General features: G+C 56.2%; 1 protein-coding gene across 2 annotated transcripts in view; it reads right to left on the bottom strand.

Moving 5' to 3' along the window:
- The window catches only part of RGS12 (regulator of G protein signaling 12), an 89840-nt gene that overhangs the window by 52355 nt on the left and 13856 nt on the right, over positions 1-23629 (bottom strand). For both annotated transcript variants that reach the window (XM_044379383.3, XM_048211929.2), the window contains exon 3: positions 23011-23127. In XM_044379383.3, the coding sequence (XP_044235318.3) occupies positions 23011-23127 (117 nt within the window). The remainder of the gene's footprint in view (positions 1-23010; positions 23128-23629) is intronic.

Genomic DNA, 23629 nt, shown 5'->3' with positions numbered 1-23629 from the left:
GGACGTCCTGGCCACAGCAGAGGCCGCGTTCCCCAGGACGGCCTCCCTCGAGTGCCCCCCGGCCATCACCACGCGCAGGACCAACCCTTGCAGCCGCGCGCTTCTCGGTGGTGACCAAAGCCCCCTGGGGCTCAGTCCCGGCTACAGGACCCGGGCACTCTGGCGTGGACAAGGACCCCGCACCCCCTCTGCTGAGGCACGTGAGACCACAGTGTGCTATGTGAGGAAGGTCTTCCCAGCCCGGCTGACGGCCCAGTCCTAGCACCAGGCCCCCCTAAACCTCATCTCCCAGCCTGCTTGGAAGATGGGGGACCCTCTCCCATTCGGAGCCCCTCACCTCGTGGGACTCAGACCTGCAAGGCTAGAAGGCCCGGCTAAGGGATGGCCTTCTGCCCCAGAAAAAGGGCCTGTCCTCCAACAGCCTGGGGAAGCCACGTCCTGATGGTTTTGGAATCGGGGTTGCTCACGGTTTCAAACCATCCTGAGTCCCGGGGGCAGAAATACTCTAAAACAGTACCCTGGCACCTTAGCAAGATATTCCCAACAGCAAATACACACATTGTTGCGTATCCAGTTTTTATACTTCCATCTTGCCAGACGGGCAGGCGGGTGTGGACCCGGCAAGCCAGCACTGGGCCATCAGCCCTCCCCCAGCAGGGGTCTAACCTTCACTACAGAAGCGTGGGCGAGGCTCCTTCCCAGTCCTCACAGTAAATCACCTACAACCATGTTATAAATTCAGCAGTATCAAAGGCACATTATTCCCTGGAGATGATGAGAAGAAAATCTGCAAGGCCACACCAAAATCAGAAATACTGTCAATAATAATGTCTGAGAAATTAATCATAAAACGCAAACTTCATAAACAGAAAGGCCAAAGTCAATTTCGCGTTACAATCGTGGTGAAAACTACATCCTCAGACTTCAGCAGATGAAGCAAAGGCACTAAAAATCTCTACGCCCATCCCCAAAATGAACCATAACCACGATCCAGGACAGAGGGCTGGCCCTGAAGCCGAAAGACATGGAGGAAGGTGGGGGTGAGAGTGGGTGCCGTGGAGCGGCAGCGGGTGGGGGGGGGAGCCGCGTGGACAAGGCGGGCGGGGCGCTGCAGACTCCAGCCCGTGGGGCCCTCGGTGCAGCACAAAGAGACCAAGGTAAAGCTCAACCAATATGCTTTTTTAAAAAGTATCCTTTATTTTTTAGAAGAGTTTAAAATTTATAGAAAAATTGTGAAGACAGTACAGAAGCAAACATGCTTTTATTTTTTTAAAGATTTTATTTATTTATTTGACAGAGATAGAGACAGCCAGCGAGAGAGGGAACACAAGCAAGGGGAGTGGGAGAGGAAGAAGCAGGCTCATAGCGGAGGAGCCTGATGTGGGGCTCGATCCCAGAATGCCGGGATCACGCCCTGAGCCGAAGGTAGACGCTTAACCGCTGTGTCACCCAGGCACCCCGCAAACATGCTTTTAATACACCGCTGCTCCAACCCAGCAAAGGAGCCACTGGGCGGGACCCAGGGGCCGGGCTGGGTGCCGGGTGCAGGGCGCACACCCCAGGACTCAGGTTAAAGATGCCCAGCTCCCGGATCCTTCTGGGAGGAAAGCCGCCCAACTGAGACCGGCAGGAGGTCCAAAAAGTGAGCCCGCCCACAATTCAACCCCCCCCCCCCCAGGGGAAAGAGGCAGCGGACAGGACAGCAGACCCTCGGGCACTGCAAAGTTCTGCTACAGAAAGCCCCAGAGCTCTGAAATCGTAGGTAGAGGCTGTAACCCAGAGAAGAGGAGGTGAGGGGGCAGCCGTGAAACACAGCCCTCTGCGAGGCATCTGACAATGAACGGCGTTGAGTTTAGACAGCAGGGAGAGAGGCGAACAGAGGGGAGGCCGCTGAAGAGAGAGTCTGGGAACTGGAAGGCAGCCCTGCGAACGGTCACCCATGCAGCTGCTCATAGACCAGAGGGTCGGAGCGAGCAGGGGGAGGAGAGGCTCGAGGCCTGGATGCGGGGCCAGAGAACTCTTTCAGAAAGGACTGCTGTCCTGCTGGTGCCGGAGCTGACCGCCCTCAGGCCACCCCTTGGGGGACCCCTCAAGCACGTCCTCCGGAAGGGGCGCCCAGCATTCCGGGTGCCTCCGCTGTTCTCCACGTTCCAGGAGGCACTCAATATCTCTGAGCCACAGCCTCACGTGTGCATTTCCTTCCCTTCCCCCAGTTTGGGAAGCTGTGCCCAAAGAGCATTTCCCAAGCTTAAAATGTTAAGGAAAGTTCGAGGTGCCTGGCTGGTGCCCTCAGTTCAACGTCCGACTCTTGGATTCGGCTCACTTCATGATCTCGGGGTCGTGAGATCGAGCAGAGGGCTCTGAGCTCAGCTTGAGATCCTCTCTCTCCCTCTCCTCTGCCCCCCCCCAACCAGGTACATAAATAAATAAATCTTTAAAATGCTAAGGAAAGTTCTGGGTATCAGGAAACCCGTGGGCTAGTGGGCTCTTCCCGGGGGGGCCAGTAAGGGCTCAGAGGTCACCGAGGTCCCCCAACCACCCCACACCTTCTCACGCACGCTGGGATTGCTCCCAGAGCACTACAGTGTGAGGCAGCGTCACAGGGGAGCCAGCTCCACAGCCTCACCCACGGCCTCTGACCTCCGCTCTGGACGTGTTGCCCTGGTGACGCTCATACCCCGGGCGGAGCTCTGTGGAGACGCGCTTTAATATCATCTCGGCACGGGGCGCCTGGGTGGCTCAGTCGGCGAAGCATCTATCTGCCTTCAGCTCAGGTCATGATCTCAGGGTCCTGGGATCAAGCCCCGAGTCAGGCTCCCTGATCAGTGCAGAGTCTGCTTCTCCCTCTGCCTCTGCCCCTCCCTCCCTCGAAAAAATAAATGAAATCTTTAAAAATAAATTATCTTTATATAAAAATCTTTAAAAAAATATTATCTGGACATAAAACCACTGTCCTCTTCCAAGTTCACATATTTTTGGAGAAATAGGTGATGACTTTTCTTAACCAGATTATTTCATTTGCAAATAAATAGTGTATAATTACCATTAACCTAATTCTTCTGTTTACTGTCCAATACTTATTCTACTTTACAAGCACACAGTGGCAGAGCCGGGCCATGACATCAGCCGATCCCTGCTCAGCGCCCCAACTCCTTCGCCCCTGAGATACAAGCAGGCTGAGGAGCAGGGATCAGGGGCCTTCGCTCCAAGAGGAGGTAAGGCCTAAAGAGGTGAAGTGGTCTGCGCACGGCGACAGGCGCTGGCAGGGAGGAGGCGGGGAGGCGCCCTGCAGGGAGCATGGGGCACGGAGGGCTTCGCCAGCGGCCGGTGCTCAGCGCTCGGCGAGGGGGGTGAGGAGGCACAGGCAGACAACCTGTCAACAACGGGGAGGTGGAAAAGACGGGGAACCCCCAAATCATTGCTATTTGCCTCAGGATCAACGACAAGTCTGATTCTGACCCAAGTTACCGTTTTAAAGCCTGGTTTGCAATTTTTTTTTTTTTTAGCATAGCCCGGCTGACGGGGGGGAAGCCGTCCAAAATGGTAAAGCTTCAGAAACCCCCCCCAGATCCTTCCCATGGAGCGCCCCCCAAGAGGGGACGCCTGCCGCTCAGGGTGACTTACAGTCAGGCATTCCCCAGGTTTCCGCACACTGCGGCCACTGGGCCACTACAAACATTCTGATGAATTACAGCGGAGCACCCCTGACGCTTACTCTGCTACCCGGGCCAATCAGGATCAGTAGCTCGTTCCCACCAGTCTGTCCTCGTGGGCTCCTCCTGCATCCCCACAGCTCCGTGGTCCACTTACAGAAGCAGGAGAACCGTTAAACAAGCTGCCGGGGGAAAGGTCCCGGCACGTTAGCATCTCTCCGTGCCCAACGGGACGAGAGTGTTCTAGACCGTATGCCTGCGGGACTGGGGTTGGTTTGAAAGACACACAGTAGTTCAGACGCAGCACAGTTTAAGTTCAAACGGTCTCCATTCCTCGGCTCAGCCTTTCAACCTGACAGTTGAGTGGAAATCAGACTCATTCCCAGCAGGAAATCGGGACCACACACATTCCACGGATTGTTTATTTTGAATTAATGGTGTGAAAATTTCAGATCATTAATATGAACGGAAGTACATGACGAATCTAGCCTTTATCAAATAGGCTGACACTGTTTGTAACATTGGACAAGAGCAAGGATTAAACTGTATCGTCACCAAATGACTCTGATATATGGTAATATATAATAATGCCAATTTTCAATTTTGAGCCTCTGACGAAATCTCCAATCTTGGACATAAAAAGTATTAATCAGTCATAACTGAGTCCAAAATAAGAGACCAAAGGCTGTCAGTTACCCAAATGCATCAAATGTTCTGAATACAAAGAGAATATAAATAACCCGAGTGATGAAAAACCGTAAGAACTTCACACTTCCTGTTTGTATCTAATATGTACTTATTTGACTTTTTAAAAACCTCATCACAGGGGCGCCTGGGCGGCTCAGTCGGTTAAGTGCCTGCCTTTCGCTCAGGTCAAGATCCCGGGGTCGTGGGATCGGCACTCAGCGGACAGCCTGCTTCTCCTTCTCCCACGCACGCTCTCTCTCAAATAAAATCTTTAAAAAAATTTTTAAAATAATGAAAACTTGATCATTTAAGTTTAAAGTGACTCCTCGCTGGACCAAGTGCAGAAGAAAGCAGGTCCGTGTGGGGCCTGCTGGGTGGCTGGGCCCTGACTTGGGCTCCGTGGGCCCAGGGGTCTTCACGCCCAGCCATGACCCCCACGGGAGTTGTCAAATCAATGCAGGGGCCACGGGCCGCATTTGTCAACAACGAATTAAGACGGATAGAAGACCGTGAAAGGCAAACACCAAGTACTTCCGGGATCCATGCCGCGCTCAAGGCAGCACACACATCCCCCGTGGAGAGCAGTCCCAGGGCTCTGAGAGCCGCTGCGGGAAGGTCCAGCCCCTCCTGTGCCCTCAGCCTGGAGCACCCCTCACCACCCCCCGCCCCTGCTCCCACCTGTGGCCGCACCCGGCCAGCCCCCTTACCTGGCTGCGGTGTCAGCCCTGCCCCCTTGGGGAAGCCTTCCTTGCCAGGCCCCTGAGGCAGGCCCACCACAGCCTTGATGTCTGCCCTTGCTGGTCGCCTCCCAGGTCCCTCGGAGGCGGGACACAGGAGTGACCTCCCACAGAACTCCCAGAGGCCAGGCGAGAGGGCTGTGCTCGGCGCCCGTCCCCACGCTGGATGCCACAGTGTTTTATCCCACTCCTGTCTCTCTCCGTGGCCACGCACATGAGCCACGAGCACACACGCCCCCCACTATGCTTTCCAGCAGGTCCAAGCACAGCGACGCCCGGCTCCCATGGGAGACATAAGGCTCCCACGGACGCAGGGAAGAGGCGCATATTTCTAAGGTTCAAGCCATGATGTTCCTAATAAAGCCTTTCTGTGATCGGGAAACACGGACGACATGGGGCGATGACACGGGGCGAAGGCACCCTGGGTGTGTTCACGGCTGCATGATGCGGGGGAGGGTGGAGCCATCATAGCAGAGCACACGGTGTGTGCAGCCTGAGGGGGAGGCGATGGCGCAATCGAGGGCCTTCAGTCAGATACGGGCAGAGCCCAAGCTCGGAATCCAACCTGGGCTTCTCTCTCTAAAATGCATGTGCGTGTGCGTGTATGCGCCTGCATCCCAAAGACCTCTTCATTCTTTAATAAGATCAGAAGAGACCCAAGCAGGCCAAACCCACAATGACAGCATTTTCCCAAGAGTTCGACAGTGAACGGTCCTGTCATGCACACGGGCTCCACACGAACGCCAGGCACTCAGTGTGAACATCTGACTCCACCCAAAAATCCTCTGACTTGGACATAAAGGTTGCAAATCCCATTTCCTAACCGGCTGGCCCAGTTCAAGAAAGACACGGGGTGGGAAGTAGCAGAAGGTCTGGGATGACGCCCACGACTTCGCATCCCAACAGGACAGCAGTGCCCACCAGTGACGTGAAGGTAAGCACGGCCTCCCTGGAACGCTCCGTGCGGGAGGCGGTAATGCGTCCAGCTCTCAGACGGACGCTGCTGCGGAGGAGCTCCTTCTGCAGGAATGGGACCTGCAGGGACTCGCAGGAGGGCAGAATCCAAGCCCCAGTCTCGTGTGAAGTGGAAGCCCAGCCCCAGGGATGCACTTTCTCGTAAAGGCCGAGATGTGTTGGTAGTTTGAAAACCTTCGCCCAGCAGAGCTGAGCCTCAAGCTGGAGCCCTCCATCCTCCCCTGGCCGGCTCCATCGGCTCCCAGCAGCCGCTGAGCTCCAGCAATTGCCCTGTGGGTCAGGGGGCGTGGCCTCCACCCTCAGGGTCAGGCTGGGCTGGGGGAGATCCAGCTGAGATTGCTTCCAGGCATCAATGCCTCCTGCACTCGCGGGATGCCTGCAACAAAGCCGCACACCCAGACCGGGCAGCTCCGCCCCCAGGTGCTTCCGCTGGGTGCTGGAGATGAATCCAAAAATGTCAGATCCCTGCTGTCTGGGCAAGTCAGGTGCCATGGGAGAGGATGGCGCTGAGAAGGGCACACGAAGGTGTCCCTGCAGGGTGTCGCTGGACATGGGCTGATGCAGGGAAGAGTGAGCAGCACCCAGGGCTGCAGGCAAGACAGCAAGGTGGGGGCGAGGAAGGAAGAATGCAGGGACAGACTGGGAGGGCCGAGCCCACGGGCCTACCGACACGGAGGGCTCAAGGGATGGCCTGAGTGAGGGGCAGGGGAGACCGAGGGAGAAGCCCAAGTCCGACTTGGCCACTATTCCCACCCACCTCCTGCATGTCCAGAGGGAGCAGGGAGTGGACACGGACCTGCTGCCGGGTCTGGAGCCAGGGGTCCCCGCTGCAGAAGCAGGCTGGAGAAGGCAGCCTCTAGGTGACAGCTCCGAGGCACCTGGAGGACAGAAGCCAGGGAGGGATCCCGAGGGAATGGGGCCTCCAGGAAAGCTGGTCAAACGCTGGGACACCCAGATAAATCCTGCTGTTTTAGGAGATCTGGCCTTTCTTTCGTGGGACGATGACAAGCACCCCCAGACAAGTTGTTCTGGGACAGAAGGCGAGAAGGGACGGTGCACGGGATCAGGGAAAGGAACCCGTGTGCTGACTGGGACTGGGGGAGCAGAAGACAGGACCATCTTCAGCGAATATCTCGGATGGAGAGCTGCGGGTGCAAGGTGGCCCACTTCCTACTAAAAGAAAGGGGAAGACGTGCGGACAGAAACTGAAGTCTCCCGCAAATAGACAAGGAGGTCTGATACAGACAGCCAGGAGCAGAGCCTGAGAGAAGAATGTGTCTGTGTAACCAGTGCATTAAGTGGGGTGAAGGCAGCTCACCCCGACAGATGCGAGCCCCCTCCCACACTGGTTTTAGGGTCGAAAGCTCTCTGGGGCAGAGTACGCACTGACTGACGGACAGCCAGTCACTCAGGCCCAGCCCAGGCAGAGACCAGCCCGCCAGACACAGGCCCTCGGCCCTCCACCCCAGCTCTGCTCGGCACTGTGGGAGCCCCGCGAGTGGGACAGGCCGATAGGAGAGGTGGGCAGTGAAGAGAAGTCCGTTCATCTGAGCTAAAAAAAGAGAAACTCAGCCAAATGCAGAACTCTGTGCAGCCCGCCCCGCTCATCCCAGAGGTTCGGAGCCAGCCGGGCGGGAGGCGGCCTGGCACATCGGCCCACAGAAGGGCATGCCTAACACGCTCTCTCCCATCCCACAGCAGCCTGGCAGCCGGGCAGCCCACGCGGCCTCCCCTGGGGACACCTAACCCCGCTCTCAGCTCCCCCCACCCACCCCCGTGGGCCCGTGACTGGAGCCACAGCTGGCCCTGCCCGGCTCTGCCTTCTTCCCCTTCCCGCCTACGCTTAGCCAGGTGCAAGCCTGGCCGGTCCTCCTCACCGCCACCACTCTGTCTTCCTCGAGCCTCTCTGGGGCTTTCTGTGCAACCTGCTCGCCCTCTGCACGCCCCAGACCAGGCACCCCGGGCACGGCTGCCTCCACCGCTCATCCCGCACTGCCTAGAACAGAACACACCACTGTGTCCTTCTAGTGCTGCCCTTCTTATTTTCAAATCCTACCCAGAGCTCCAGTGCACGAGGAGGTCAAAGCCCCTTGGTCCCTGGAAAGTTCTTTCCCTCACACACTAGCAGCCTGAAGGCAGCTGCCCAGGGAAGACAGACCTCAAAAGGCATCTGTGACATGAGATGTGCTTCCAAGCCCCTGAACGACCAAACTCTGCCAAGCGTGCGGCCCAGCAGGCTCCGTGGTTTACGACCAGGCAGGGAGGGACAAAACCCGGGAGTGACTAACGTCCGTGGGCAGCCCTGCCTGCCTCAGGAGGGCCTGGCCTGGCAGGCGTTGAGCAGGACAGTGGGAGGTGGGGCGGGGGCCGCTGCAGCCCCGGGCCTCTCACCTGCCGGCCGCGGCCACAGCGCCGGACAGGAGGCCCAGCCCCCCAAGTGGGTCCATGGGTGCTTGCCGCAGCTTGCTTCTTGTGACAATTCCTATTCCTTTTGGGCTGCGGGTTTTTGTGTCCCCCACACAGCACCTCAGCAGCCCCTGCGGCCGACACCCACCCTGATGGGGTCTGAGGATGACGGACTGCTTCGTTCTGACAAAGGGGCACATCTGCGTGTCCCAAGTCTACTTCCGCTCAACTTCACTTCTTAAAAGATGGAGAAACTGTGATCTGTTCATTTGGCCAGGGAGAGCCTGGCACTTTTTCTGGGCCAGCAACCACCGGCTGTCCTTTGTGCTCCTGAAGTGACTGTGGGAAAGAGCTCCTATGAAGGCGGGAGGGCTCTCTGCCTCGAGATAAAAGGCGCTTGCGAGAAACACAGCCTTTCACAGGGTTGACTGAGCACACACACGCACCGCGGATAGCGGCCTAGCCCCCTGGGGCACCCCCACTTTCACACCAACAGGCGGAGGCTCACAGGGAGAAGCGCTTGGCCTAGGATGGCAGAGCCCGTGAGGCGCGGAGCCACCTTCCCACACGGGCCCCCCAGTCTTCCTCCCCTCGCACCATGTGCCTGTGGGGTTAGCCCCCCACGAGGACCCTCTTCCTGCCCGTTTTCCCACGGGCCCCCTTGGAGCTCGGCAGAGCTGCACGCAGTACCCACCTCTCATCCCAGGACCTTCCAGTACCGCCTGGACCCCAGAGGGGAGGGAGCGGCTCACGTACCACGGCTTAGCACGACCATACCCTCAGATTGTCACACACCCATGCCAACAACTTATTTGCCAGTTTGAGCATTTGCAACGATTCCAAAAGGGACCCAAATCATTTATACAGGCAAGTACAAAGGCAGATTTTTAGTGACCTTTTTTTTTTTTTACTACTCAGAATAAAAACCAACATTTTCTAAAACTTGCCTTTACATACCATTGGACTGAAAATGCAGCCTACACATCTGCACAAATGACTAACCGGTTAATTGGTCCACGAAGGACACAATATATCCAAAATTCACTTTGCCATCCAGGACCAGGAGTGGGGTCTACGGGGACACGAGGCAGCCGGAGGCAGCGGAGGCAGGCACGCCCGTAAACATCAAAGCCTCCTCTCCACCCTCCCGTGTGAGCGTCAGTAGCACCTGGGCTTTTCAAAGTACAGCCTATTTTTAAAATACATTAAAATCTGCACTCACTGCATAAGGATAATTCTTCACCTCTCCAACTGACCTATTCCTATTTTCCATGTAAAGGGAAGGAGGCAGCTCCCTCCCCTCCACCTCACATCCGAACCCCTCACTTCTGAACTGACCCCTGCAGCCCCCGGAGGCTCCAGTTAGACATCAGGAAAACATCAAGATAAAACAACTCTCAGAAAAGAATGAATTTAAAACCGGTAACTCCGTAATTAGTGACAATCTTCTGCTTCATACATGTACACAGGCACAACAGGAAAATAAACATTCTTTTTAAAATCTCAAACCTTTTTAAAGAAAGCTTCATAGTAAGTCCAACTTTATATAAAAGCTCGGATAATAATCCCTATGCCGGGAGTTCCCTATGTACGTGTACAAAGCAGAATCAACTCATTATGTTTTAAAATATTAGATATAAAATGGTGATTTCAAGAGTAAGATAGATTTTAATAATTCAGTTGAAGTTTAAGAATTCAACACAATGAGCTCACTTGTCTTTAAAATCTGCTAGCATTACTGCCGTTTGGAGAGAAGGATGCTCTCCGTAGGGGCAAGGCAAGCAGCTGGGAGCCTGGGGGAGGGGGGGCTGGCCCGGCCCAGTGGGGCCCACCCGCCCTGCCCAGCCTCACCCCAGGGGCCTATGGTCCCAGAGCCCCGCGCGAGTACTAGAGCTCCGTGATGCAGACACGGACAGCAGTGTTTTCAAAGTTGACACCTACAATCTAGCATTCACCGGCCAGTTTAAAAACAAAGCAGTCATGGAGATGCCAAGTTTTCTTACAAAAAAATCCATTAAATGACAAGAAACAGCTGGAATAACTTACCTGCTGATCATTTAACATGTGCATTTCCTTTGACAGCCCTTTTCCCAAATTCATCTTAAGACAAGAACACTTCCGAACCACAACAGGCGCGGATCTACTCTATACCATTTGACGCGGCAGCATGCCTGTGCACGTCAGGGAAGTTTAAAGACATTTCAGATGAAGTTCCACTCTGCTCCCTTCGTAACCCATGGCAACAGGACACTGCAGGAAGCTGTGGTTTGCCAGGGATTCAGACTCGATCTCAATTGTCTCATGTACAAAAAAAAAAAAAAAAAAAAGCCGTTTACATAAGTCGCGCTGTGAGATCATTTTTCAAGTATTTCCTCTACCAAATCAGAAGAATAAAACTTCAGCTGATAGGGGTAATTCTCAGTCAGTACAACAGCTGCAGAGAATTTGTTTTTTTAGCAGCGTGGCGCAGTTCACAGCCTTAATTACAGTTGCTGACGATTCTATTATAAGCCTCCATATGCACGAGTTTATGTGATGCCAACCTGCGGATTCGGTCGTATTCCTAACACCCGTCTCACGCATCTATCTCTGTCCCATGATCTGCCTCGTCTGCCTTCCGACGCCTGGTACAAGCTGAGAGTGAGGGAACCGCGGCAGATCCTGGTGGACAGAGGAAGAAGAAACTCTAGACTGAGTCTAGAACCTACGTGTCACTGCAAAATGACCTGTTAACTTTCTGGAGACTCAAGGGCAGGCCGCTCACCCCAAAGGGCTTCTTTGCACCATGCTGTGCATGTCAAGGTCTCATCTGCACGGCTCCAGGGCTCAGCCCCGCCTGGAGAGTTAGGTTGCCGCAGACCTCGGGAAGCCTCCTGTCCGGGGCTGCAAACGCAACGCCCACAGGGTCAAGAGACTGGGGGGATGGCCCTCGGGCTTGTCAGGCCCTCAGCTGACAGCACTGACCATGCTGAGCCCATCCTGACTTTTGCTTTTCCGCAGGAGAAACATGAGCATTCCCGTGAGCATTCAGTGAAGGGAATCTGGGACACGGAGCACAGGACTGGGTTTAATGCAGAAACGTACAGGGCCTACCTGAAAGGTGAAGACCTTACAGACAAAACATGGGCATCAGCTCAAGATGCCTCCGACTGCTTTTCTCAACAGATCCACACACAACCAAAGTATGAACTGACGTCAAGGCAAGAGCGAGGAAGGGGCAGAAGCTGCCATCACCATCCACACCGCCACCACCACCACGCACAGAAGTGCCTGGCCTGACAGCATGGGAGACGCTGGGGGGCGAGCGAGGGAGGGGCCGGAGAGGGAGAGCACAGCCCAGGGCTGGGGGATAGGCCTGGGAACACAGGGAAACTGCAAGGACGGCTAGGACCAGGTAAGAGAGGTGGGGATGAGAGCAGCAGCCTACAGCATGGGCCCCTGGCAGGTGGGGAGCGATGCACCAGGTCCCCCCACCGCCCCCCCTGCCCCCTGCGCCGGGCAGGGGTGATGAAACAGGCCTCAGGCCGGAGAGCTCCTTCCAACCCTCCTGGGCATCCAGGGCTCCCGTGGTTGACCCGCCAGGCCTGGAGGGGCCTAGAGCCCCTGCCCTCACTAGGGCCTCATCTTTAAGTACCATGGCCTACCCACTCCACCTGTTCACCAGGATTCATCTTTCCCAAACAGGACAGTCGGCAGTATGAAGGAAAGTGGGGGCCTCCACTTACAAACAGGCCTCCTGGACACACGAACAAGTCCACCTTTCCCGGGAATAAAGCAAGTCTGGCAGACAAAGCCCGCAAGCCCACCTCCTTCCCCCAGTGGCCGGAAGACAGGGAAGCGGCAGGCAGGGTGCTGTGTGGTACCAACCGCAGACTGGCAAGGCTGACCCAGGATCTGGCCAGGCCCAGAGGGCAAACAGATGGGACACACGCCACCCTCCCTTCCCCAACCCTGACACTCACCAGCCCCCCTGCCCAACTTCACCCTCCAACGCACACGCACACGCACACACCCACACACACCTTCAAAGGACACATTCTGGCAGGTTTTCGTGGGTGCATCAAACCCGTGACTCTGTGACCCTGGTTACTTTCCATACCAATTTCCGAGGGGCCTACACTAAGCCACCAGCCCCAAAGGCCTGCCAGACCCCAGAGCCACCAGGGACCATGAACGGAATGGGACTGCAGGCTAGGAGGGCCACGCCCACAGGGCGCCCCGTGGGACCTCAGGCCTGGACCTCGAGAAAAGCCGGCACCCAGGCGCTGAGCCGTCCACACTACCACTCAGGGGCCAAGCTTGTTTTTATTTGAATCACTTCAGACAGAAATGCCTGCACCCCAGCAGAGGAAGTGCAATTTCCTCTTGTCTGTGTGGTCTGTCTCGTGTGGCCCGGACGGCGGCCTGCCCCCACCCGGCTCCACGCGCTGCTGTCTCTCTGAGTCCTTGTGTCCTTTTGGGGCTTTCTGTGTCTCCCCCCGGCTGTCGGCCTGCTCTTCTCTGCTGTCTGTAGGGTGAGGAGAGGGAAGGGATGGGGGCACAAATCTGCTGACAGACCCCCTACGCCGGATGGCACCCTCGGCTCCCAGCGCGGCTCACCTGCAGGGGAAGCAGGGATTCCCAGTCCGTCCAAGTGTCCCAGAGTCCCAGGAGCTGCTGAGGGCCAGCGTTCAGGACACCAGACACACTCACCATCACATCCTCCCTATTCTGACGGGTATGCTGGCTCAGGGCCAGCTGGGGACCGAGTTCAGACCTGGGCCCACAGAGACCGGCCCTAGTAAGAGCAAGTGAGGGTTTGGGTGTAAGAGACTCTGGCGGGGGTGGTGGGGCGGGTGGTGCTGCACAGGCTCGGCCTCAGCAGGGCAGGGAGCCGCGCAGAGGGGCAGCGGGGAGAGTGCCAGCTCAGCAGGGGGGTGGGGGGTCCTCGGCCCCCAACTCCAGGCCTGCCTGACCATGTGAGCTACCTAGCAGAAGAGCTAGGGGCCTTCGATGGGGAGCTCTGGCCCAGGAAACTGGACAACAGGAAGTAGGTACCAAGCACGCAGTGGTGCGTCACCCGGCTGGAGAGAGCCCAGAGGCCCTCTGCTCCCTCAGGGGTCTGTCCTGGGCTGGGAATCCAGTGTAAGCACCTGGGAATGGCAGCAGAGGCCCTGTGGGACTGGGTCAGAGCTGCTCAGGGAGCAGTCAGGGGGAGAGGCCAGCCAGAGCATGCAGATGAGAAGGGAGCAGAGGGCATTCCAGTGCGAACACAGGCAGGCCAGGCAGAGAGAACCCTTTGTGGCCACCTAGAAAATCCTGGTGAGGGGGCCTACCGAAGAGCCCCCGCCCCCGCCCTATTCTGGTCCTCCTGGCAGCAGCCTCCCGCCCCCCCAGGCACCTCTCATGGGTTCCTGCCCTGGTCCCGACAGGACTTCCCAGGTCTTCTGGAACACACACACTCTACCAAGGTCCAGCGTGGCAGAGGGAGAGGAACAGGGGGAGCAGCCCAACCTCAGGGTTGCAGGCACTCCAGCCACCCCCAGGGCTGGGTGGTTGGAAGGAAATGCATGACCTCAGCGCCCTCTGCTGTCCAGACCCCAAACTGCCAGTCCCTGCTAACCACACCTGGGCGGTCTCCCCAGCCAACTTCCTCCCAGCACAGGGCTCTAGACCCCTCGACAGGGAGGACCGGACGGGGCGGGGGAGGGGGGGGAATGGGCACTGGGAGAGCCAGGAGGAGCAATGGGGTGCTCCCCATGGGATGCCGATTACAGCCAGAGAGGCAGCAGGGCAGGTGGGCCTGGCACTCACCAGAAGGCCCATCTGGAAAGGGAGGAGAGGCTGAAGGAGCCCACAGTCTGGAGAACAGCCAGGTCGTTTCCCCCTCGCAGGGCCACAGCAAGCCCAGGGACGGTGGATTTCACTAGGGTCAGCACACTTGCTCTGAGAAGGGCCAAGAGGAAACACTCTCAGGTCTGTGGGTCACAGTCCTACCACCCAACTCTGCCCCTGCGACAACAGCACAGACATGGGAATGGTGTGACTGTGTGACTATAAAATGGTATTCACATGATAAGCCTCTGGCCTGCAGGCCACTGTGTGCAGACTCTGGCCCTAACCACCGCCTCTCTGCCCAGCCCCAGATCCCCCAGCTCTCTCCTGGGCTCCAGCTCCAGGGCTCCTGCTGGCTCTCCCACCCCTCCTGTTCTGTCTGACGGTGGTGCTCCCCCCGTCATTCAGAAACTCCAGAGCTCCTGCTGAGCCTCCCGACACCCCGGGAGCTCGTGTAGGCAGGGAGTGCATCTGGAGAGCTTGCACAGTGGCTTCCAGCAAGGTCTGGGCCCTGCCCCTCCTGCTCTGCCCCTGCGTCTGCCACAGGGCCTTCCCCATAGCCCCACTGGCCCAGGCGACAAATACACACCCCGAGTTCTCCGCACTCAACACAAGAACATCACTCTCTCCCTCAGTTCCCTCCTGTCAATTTACCCAAAAGCCTCCCTTAGAATAAGACCCCAGGTCTCAGCCTGGCCCTCCCTGCCTTCCGGCCCCAAGACCTTCACGTCCTGGCCCCTCGCATCGAGGGCTCGACATGAACACTCCCTCCTCAGAGGGGCCCATCTCTGGCCACAGACCTATCCCGGCTCCCCACTGCCATCCCCCTGCCACAAATGTGCTACAGCCTGCCATGCCTCCTTCCAGGATATCCCCAGTACCACAGGCCTCCCACCTGTGTCCCCAGGCCCAGGCACCTTTCTTCATCTAGTGACCCTCGACCCCCTCCCTGGGTCCTGGCCAAGCGCCGGGCACCCCCCAGCTCCGTCCAAGAGCCTTCCTGACACACCTGCACCAAATCGGGGCCACTCTTCTCCCTTCCCTTGTGCCCTGGGGGCTCATGGGCCATTTCCTACCCCCACCCGTGAGAGCCGTCACAGCTGTGCTGGACAAGCACCTTTCCAACACCGTCTGCTGACCCCACACGCTCACAGCTGTCGCACAAACAGTCTCACACATTCTGCACCGCATAGGACTTTCTGGCACACTGGTCCAAACAGCTAAGGAGAGAAGCCCCCAGTGACCTGCACTCACCCCACCCCGCTCCCCGCTCCCCTGCTCCTGCTCCCTGCTATGGGGGGGGGGGGCAACAGCTGGACGGAGGACCTCTAGAGACCCGGGCCTCCCACGCTGGTCTCGGGAGCACAGCTCCCCTTTATGCCTGTACACGTTCAGCTCAGCACCCCTGCCCCCTGGCCTGTCTCCTGGGCCTTCCGCACCGGCACCCTCTCACAAACATGGAGACCGTGGGTTCACGCCCCGATCTGTGCCCGACGAAACACCTGCGGGGCAGAGATGCCCCTGCGGTCCACGCTGGGCCTACAGGGCTGACCACGTTCTTCCTGACCAGCCTCTCGGGTCACTGCCTCCTGGGCGACCGACTGCCACGGTCATGACCAAAAGGGGCACCTTTTGAAAACACACTAAAACTCACCTCTGACGTTTCTACAGCAAATGTCTCATTCTCTGACCCCACCCACAAGGCCCCGGCCCAGTTCCCGCCATCTGTCAGCAGCTCATCTCCTGCTCTGAGGGCAGGCCCCTCCATCCCTGCCTCCACACACCCCTGCTCCTGTCCCGTCTTCCTCTCTCGGGCTCCCCGGCAGAACCCCAGCGGTCAGCAGGGCTGCGAGGCTCGGCTGAGCACGTTTTCTGGAAGCTGGAACACAAATTCAGAAAGGAGCACACAGTGCGCACGTGCGGTTCAGAGAGTCATACGAGTGCAGCCCCTGGAGCCCCTCCCAGGCTGTAACGAAAGGCCACGTTCAGGCCTCTCTCCACGGTTCTACACTGAACACAGAACCGCACGCCGTGGCTCAGTCTGGCCTCTTTTCTGATGTACGGAAATGGAATCTTGGGTGTCTGCCTTCTTTCTGGGACATTCACCCGTGCTCCCGAGGCAGCCACAGAGCATCCCGCTGCATGAAGAAATCACAGCTGACCTGTCCTTCCCACGGAGGGCGGACCGGCAGGCAGCCTCCGCTCCGGCACTGCAGGACTGGTGCTGCAACGACCTCTCGCCGCATGTCCCCCCCGCGCACTTGACGTCTACTTCGGATGGAGCAGAGCTGCAGATCGCAGGGCGCGTGTGCCCCACACACCCAGCCACGCCGCCATGCAACACTGCGGTCCTCACTCCAGCTGGCCCGGCGTGCCAACCCCACCATGGCTGTCATGACACCTCCCTGATGACGAACGGGCTGGATGCCACCCGGGTGTCATCTTTTCATAAAATGCCCACCTGAGTCTCTTGTCCACTTTTCTCTGGCAGGCATCCTTAGATGGACGGGCCAAGGGGGCCACCACCACCCACCCTGCCATCCCCGTGTTCTAGCAATGGTGTGTTTGCATGAAAGAAGGGTCCTGACATTCACCAAGTCGGGGCATCAGCCTTTGCCTTTATGCTTCATGTCATGTTGGGTTTAAAGTCTTCTCCGCCCCCACACCACGAAGCTGCGTGGCTGCCTTACCCTCTGCTGACTCTCCTGTGCTCCCTTCACACTACATCTGCACCACAGCTGGGTCTAGCTGTGTTTGGACGGCGTGCGGAGGATGGACTTTCTTTCCTTCTTCCTTTCTTTCTTTCAATCTTTCTTTCTTTCTTTCTTCCTTTCTTTCTTGTTTCTTTCTTTCTTTCTTTCCTTCCTTCTCTTCTTCCCACATGGATGTCTCCTTATTCCAGCACCACTGAAAAGACCATACTCAGCCCTGCTTTGCACACAGCCCACGTATGCAGGCACTGGGTCTATTTCTGTGCATGCTCTTCTAGTCCACTGTCTGTCTGTCCATCCGCGTGCCAACACTTACACACTCTTGAATTGCTCTCACTTTGTAATAAGTTTTGGTAGCAAATAGCAGAAGTCCTCCTACCTATTCTTCACGAATATCCTGGCTACTCTTGGCCTTTTGCATTTCTATGCCAACTTTGGAATCATCTTCTTAAGTTCAACAAAATACCTGTCGGGATTTTGATTAAAATTGCACTGAATCTGTATGTTATTTTCTAACTACACCCACAGCTGACTGCTGTATGTAGATGGAATACCCAGCACTTGGCAAGCAGTCATTAATTTTAATAATGACTCTATAGATTCTTCTAGATTTCTGACATCTTAATATCATGTGAGAATAAGAACATTTTCACCTTATTTTGTGGTTTTAAAATTTCTATTGTTTTTACTTCCTTAGTATGGTGAGACTGGCAATAAACATTTGAACAGAATGGTAACAGCGTACGTCTTCCTCTTGCTTGTGACCTCAAAGGGAAAAGCTTAGGTATGCTGCAATCTCAGGGTTTTTGTATCCTTGTCAGATTAAGGAAGTTCCCTTTAATTCCTATTTTGTTAAGTTCTGTTTTGCTTCGTTTTTGTATTTACCATGAATGAATTTTCTGGCTTTTACCAAATGCTTTTCCTGCTTCTGTTGAGATGACAGACGATTTTTCTACTTTGCTCTGTTCATGTGTTCCGTCATATTGACTTTCAGGTGTGAAAGAATCACATCCCTGGAATGAACATGCCCTGCTGGGCTGCACCTCTGTCAGAGCGGGATGTCCTGCCACCTGTGCTCTCCGCTGGCAGCCCTGCCCCCCCCCCCCCTTCTCAGGGACTCATCCGCTTTCAGTGCTACGGTTTTGGAGGCCTGATAAAATGATCTGGGAAGGAAGCTCTCTTCATGGATTCTTCCGCTGGTTCATCGGTTAACCTTCTGTTTCATTAATTTCTGCCTCTGCGCCCCTCACTGCCCAGCCTCTACTTCCTCTGGGTCGGTCTCACTGCTCTCTCTCTAGCCTCGAGACCACCGTCCACGTTCCGCCCCCTCAGGCCTGCGCCAAGGCACGGTGAGCGCCCCCTGGCACCAGGGCAGCTGTGTGCCACGGTTCAGATGCACGCGTTTCAGCGTCATCCCGATCTGCTCCGGCCTCCGCACTCATTCTCCTTTCAACTCCGGAGAGCTTGGTGGATCGCGTAGCCACAGGCGCGCGGCACAGCCCCCCTCGCCGCGGGATTCCAGCCGACCTGGCTGTGGCAGCGGACCAACTCTGGGGACAGTCCTCCGCAGCTGCTGAGACTTGCTTTCTGGTCCAGCACGTGGTCAACGTCCGTACACATTCCCCGAGGGAGTGGAGAGAAGGCGCTCATGGGGGCGGTGCCACGTGTGGTCCAGGAGGCCACACTGGGAGTCGCGCTGCTCGGATCCTCTCTCTTACGGACCTTGTCTGCTCAATCTGCCAGTCACGAGGCAGGGAGTGTTTACGATCTCCCGCTACATCCATTAGTCCACTACTATTCCTGTTTCTATCCATTTTTGCTTTAGATATGTTGGACCACACTACTAAATGCATACCAGATTCAGAATTGCAACTTCTTATTGCCTCTTATCTTGTGAAGGCTCCCTTTTCACCTTTAGAAGGCTTCGTGTCCGAAAGCCAACTCTGACATCAACACAGCTATGCCACCACTCTTTTTCTTCTTAAAGATTTTATTTGTTTGGGGGGGAGGGGCAGAGGGAGAAGCAGGCTCCCCACGGAGCAGGGAGCCGGACAGTCCTGACCTCAGCCCAAGGCAGACGCCTCACCACCTGTGCCCCCCAGAAGCCCCGCCACCATTCTTCTGATTAGCGTTGCATGGTGGGTCCTTTCCCGTTCTTTCACCAGCTTCCTGCGTCCTCGCGTTTTACACACGTCTCTAGTAAGAGTATCATCAGATTTTTCATGCGGTCTGACAATCTTTTCTTTTTAATTGGAATATTGAATTCATTTAAAATCGATGTACTTACTGACGTATCCGGACCTAACCCAGCACTCTAGGAACGCCGCCTCTCGTCGCAGCCTCCTGTCATCTCGCCTCTCAACTTTCTCACCTTCTTTTGAGATGACTGTTTTTTATAACTGCATTTTCCCCTCTTGCAACCTAAAATGACTCAGTATTTTACCGTCTCAGGTTACCCTGGGGATCACAGCAAGCATCCTCACATTATAAGAATCAAGGAGGTACCGGCACCTCTACCCTCGTCCTCACTGAGGTAAGCGCCCGAGCCTGGCGCCGCATGGACCCTCTCCCGGGAATCACACTACCGCTGTGTTGTCAGGTAAACTGATGAATTTTTTAAACAAACAAAACATTGTTATTCTTGTTTTATACACTCACCAATCATTAGGATTGACCCACACGTTTACCATTTTATACGGTCCTCCTCATTGTCCCCAGGCTTAAATAGCTCTCCATCTGAATTTACCTCCAGGGGACACAATCCAAGACACTAGTGTCCCAAGGGGCCCCGGGAAGCGGACTCGAGACTGGACTCAGGCCGAGGAGCCGGGCTGGTGGTGGTCGAGGGGACGCAGAGGCCCCTGGCCGGGTGCAACGTGGAGAGAATGTTCCTAAGGGGCCCAGGATGATTAAGCACCAATTGAAGGCTGACATGAAAGCTGGTGCCTCTGGGGAGGGGACCATACATGGCAGTGAAGACCAAGAGTTTGGGGACAGTCTCAGAGACTGCCTAGGACAGCTGCTAAAGAGTAACAAAGGGAAGGACAGACAGACAATGTGTTCGACGAGCTGCCCTAGAAAGAGGCTTACCGGTGACGAGGGCTCACGGAAGTTATGTGTAACTTCTACAGTTTGAAATCCTCAGACAGAAAAAAAATAACAAGGATTCAATCTTATGTCTCTAACATACCATTTAAACAAAAGCGAGAGGTCCCAATTGAAAAAAGGGGGGGACACCTGGGTGGCTCAGTCGTTATGTGTCTGCCTTCGAATCAGGTCATGATCCCAGGGTCCTGGGATCGAGCCCCGCATCAGGTTCCTTGCTCTGCAGGGAGCCTGCTTCTCCCTCTCCCTCTGCTGCTCCCCCACTGTGCGTGCTCTCTCTCAAATAAATTAATAAATAAAATCTTAAACAAAAAAAAGTGAGAGGTCCCAGACGTGGCAGAAAGACCACAGCTTTGCAGCCTGGCATGGCCTGGAAAATGCTGTTGGACCTGCACCTCAGTTCTGCCATCTGTACAACAGAGACCATGACAAGCTCCTTGCGGAGCTGATCTGAAGACCAGAGAGAAAAGACACGAGCCGCCCAGCCAGCCCTCAGTCAAGAGCACAGACCACGGCGCCCATGTGGGCAGCGTGGCGTGGGAAGCCCCGGCACTTCCTCGTGGGCGAGGAGAAGTGAGCAACAACCACAGCGGCTTGCAAGGGCTGGGCCACGTCAGAGACACGGAGCTCTGACCACAGGCTGCCACCGCGAGCCCGGCTGCTGCTACCTCGTCACCGCGTGGCGCCTCAGACCCCTTCCACGACCCTTCCAGAAACATGCAGACACAACACCTGGCAAGCTGCCTAAGCCGAGAACACGGCCTTAGTCGAGACCCCCTTCCGGGGGGAGCAGGAGCGCTCTGGGGCCCCCCAGCCGGCCTGGGCACAGGCGTGGGCGGCACGCACACCTCTGCTTCTTCCACGAGAGCTCGGGCGCTGACCGCTGCTGACCGAACACGGCACGCTGGCCTGACCCGCCCCCCAGTTACCAAGAGACCCTGGGCGAGGGGTCCCACCACCAGCCCCCCTCCTGCCCCGGGACCTGCCCTCCGACTCTGACAAACTCCACATCCAGCCTCAAAGATGATGAGGTTTCAAAGGCCCCTTCCGCCTCTCACAGTCAATGATTCCAGTCTCACCTGAAAACACAAATTCATCTGCTCTTTGAAGCAAGAAACTACCAAAGTCAGTTTCACGTTATCGTTATTCAGGCTGTAAGATATTATCTCATTTAGAGTTAGTGTTTAAAATAGACCCAAACAGGTATTCGCACAACCGTGTTCACAGCAGGATTCTGCACGGCAGCCAAAAGCTGGGAGCACCCGAAGCATCCACTGTCAGATGGACAGATGGACACAATGTGGACAAAATGGAGAAAACGGAAGGACGTTCTGACACCTCCCACACTGCGGAGGACCCTGGAGGACACCGTGCTCGGTGAGATGTGCCAGACACAAGAGCACAAATCCCGTACGGCTGCCCTTAGAGAAGGGTCTTCGTCAAAACCGCGGAGACAGAAGGGTGGCGGTGGGCGCCAGGGACTAGGGGACGAGGAGTCTGTGTCTCATGGGGACAGTTTCCGTATTCCCAGAGGAAGAGTGCTGGAGACGGAGGGTGGGGACAGCTGCGCGACACTGTGAATGTGCGTAATGCCACTGACCTGGGCGTTTAAGAGCGGGGAATCTCATGCTAGAGCAGTTTACTGTAATTAAGTGTATGTGTATAACGGCACCCTCAGCAAAGGCGGAAATAAGCCGCAAGGATTTTTTCAAAATATTTATTTGACAAAGGACCCATATCCACAATAATATACAAAGAAGTACTACAAAAACATTTTTTTAAAAAAAGACAAGGATATGCACGGGCTGCTCATTCGGAACAGCGAGAATCTGACTGGCCAGAGAGCCTGCGACGGGCCGCTCGGCCTGGCTCTTCATCAGTGAAATGCGAAGTAAGCCAAGACGCCTTCCACTGAAACAGAAAAATTCCAGCCTGACGGCTCTCGGTGCCGGAGAGGCGGGGTGACCAGAGCCTGCGTGGGAGCGGCCACTGAGAGCAGCAACTGTCACCCAGCACTCCCCAGCTGGGGCCCCCCACCCCCACCACGTGCTCAAGGGGGCCCGTGCAGAGGAGAGGGTTTCCCGCCTCCCACCGGCTGTCCGGCGACCGCAGAATGGGCGGAAGGCCAGCACGTTTGCAGCAGGGCGCCACGTGACAAGTAACACGCGGGACTAAGGCCACGAGGGTCCGTGTGGAAAGCGTCAGCAGCGTGTGAAAGGCGGCAGAGTAAGACTGTGTGAAGTACACACGATGAGCCACAGGAGGGTCAGGGGTTGCCAAGGGTTCAGGGGACAAGGGAGGGTGACCAGGCAGAGCGCAGGGTTGTCAGGGCGGTGAAACCCCGCGTGTGACATTACGCACCCGTCCACGGCCGGCCAATGCACGGCACAGAGAGCGGCCGCTCACGCGCACCGTGAGCCCCACAACACATCCACACTGGCTCGTTCAGTGCCCCGCGCCAGCACGAGCCGGGAGCGCACAGGGCTCGGGCCTCCTGCTGCACCTCTCTGTGGCCTACGACCAACCGCTCTAAGTCAAGTCTGTTCACTTTTGTAAGGACTGTGGGTAGAAGCAAAGAACGCTACCTGGGAATCAATACCCCATCTTTGAAGAAGGGGCCGTGAGAGGCCCTCCCTCAGAATTCCTGTGAGGGCTGAACCCAGCTCACATCTGCAAAGTGTTTCGAGCCACACTGGCCACACAGAAGACAGCGCAAGAGCCACATGCGCTCGGCAGCCACGCGCGGGGGCAGGAAAGGCCTGGATGTGCAGTCGGAGCTCCCCCCACGGTTACCGAGGGAGAGGGAGGGAGGGGAGTAGGATCGGGGTGGGATTCGGAGAGATTCAGATGTATCTGCACAACTGATGTTCGTGTCAGCGTAAGAAACCTGATGAGGAAAAGAGAACAACTGAACTCAAATACCTCAAGGTCATCAAGGGAGCGAGTGATACTACGTCTCTTGGATCTTCCAAACGGTCTCCGGGCAGGCGTGCGCTGAGAAGTCTGCGTGAGTCCGGCTCCCCGCCCAAATTTTGAGCCCTAGACACAAAGAAAAAACACATCACGTTACCTTCTTGGGAAGAGATGCTGAGTTCTGCCAGGCACGCTACCCTGGAGAGGAGAGGGCGCTGGGGAGCAGAGGAGAGCAAGACTGGAGCGTCGCCCAGGGTCAATGTCACGCTCTGCCTGTGTCACCACGATAAACTCCAAAGTTGAAAACAAAAGTCACCCCAGGACCTCCATATATTTGCCTTACCACTGAAGCCCTGTACCCCAAGGACAAACCCCAGCCTCACACCCCATAACCACCCCACAACCACAAGCCAGGGTCCCACCACCCAGCCTCCAAAGGCCACTACCAAGAGCAAATGAAAAAACATGTGAATATTTGGGAAAGGATAAAGTAGGTGGGGAGAAAAATAACTAATAATGTAAAGATTATGCTTTTACATAATTTTGAGGGCGTTTTAGGAAATTAAAGAATCCCTAGACATTCAGCTGGTGTCTGAAGACCAAACCAATTCAGGTGCATGAAATAACT

Source organism: Ursus arctos, unplaced genomic scaffold, assembly GCF_023065955.2.
Source record: "Ursus arctos isolate Adak ecotype North America unplaced genomic scaffold, UrsArc2.0 scaffold_9, whole genome shotgun sequence".
NCBI classification, from domain to species: Eukaryota; Metazoa; Chordata; class Mammalia; order Carnivora; family Ursidae; genus Ursus; species Ursus arctos.
This window is presented reverse-complemented; position numbering and strand designations above follow the sequence as displayed.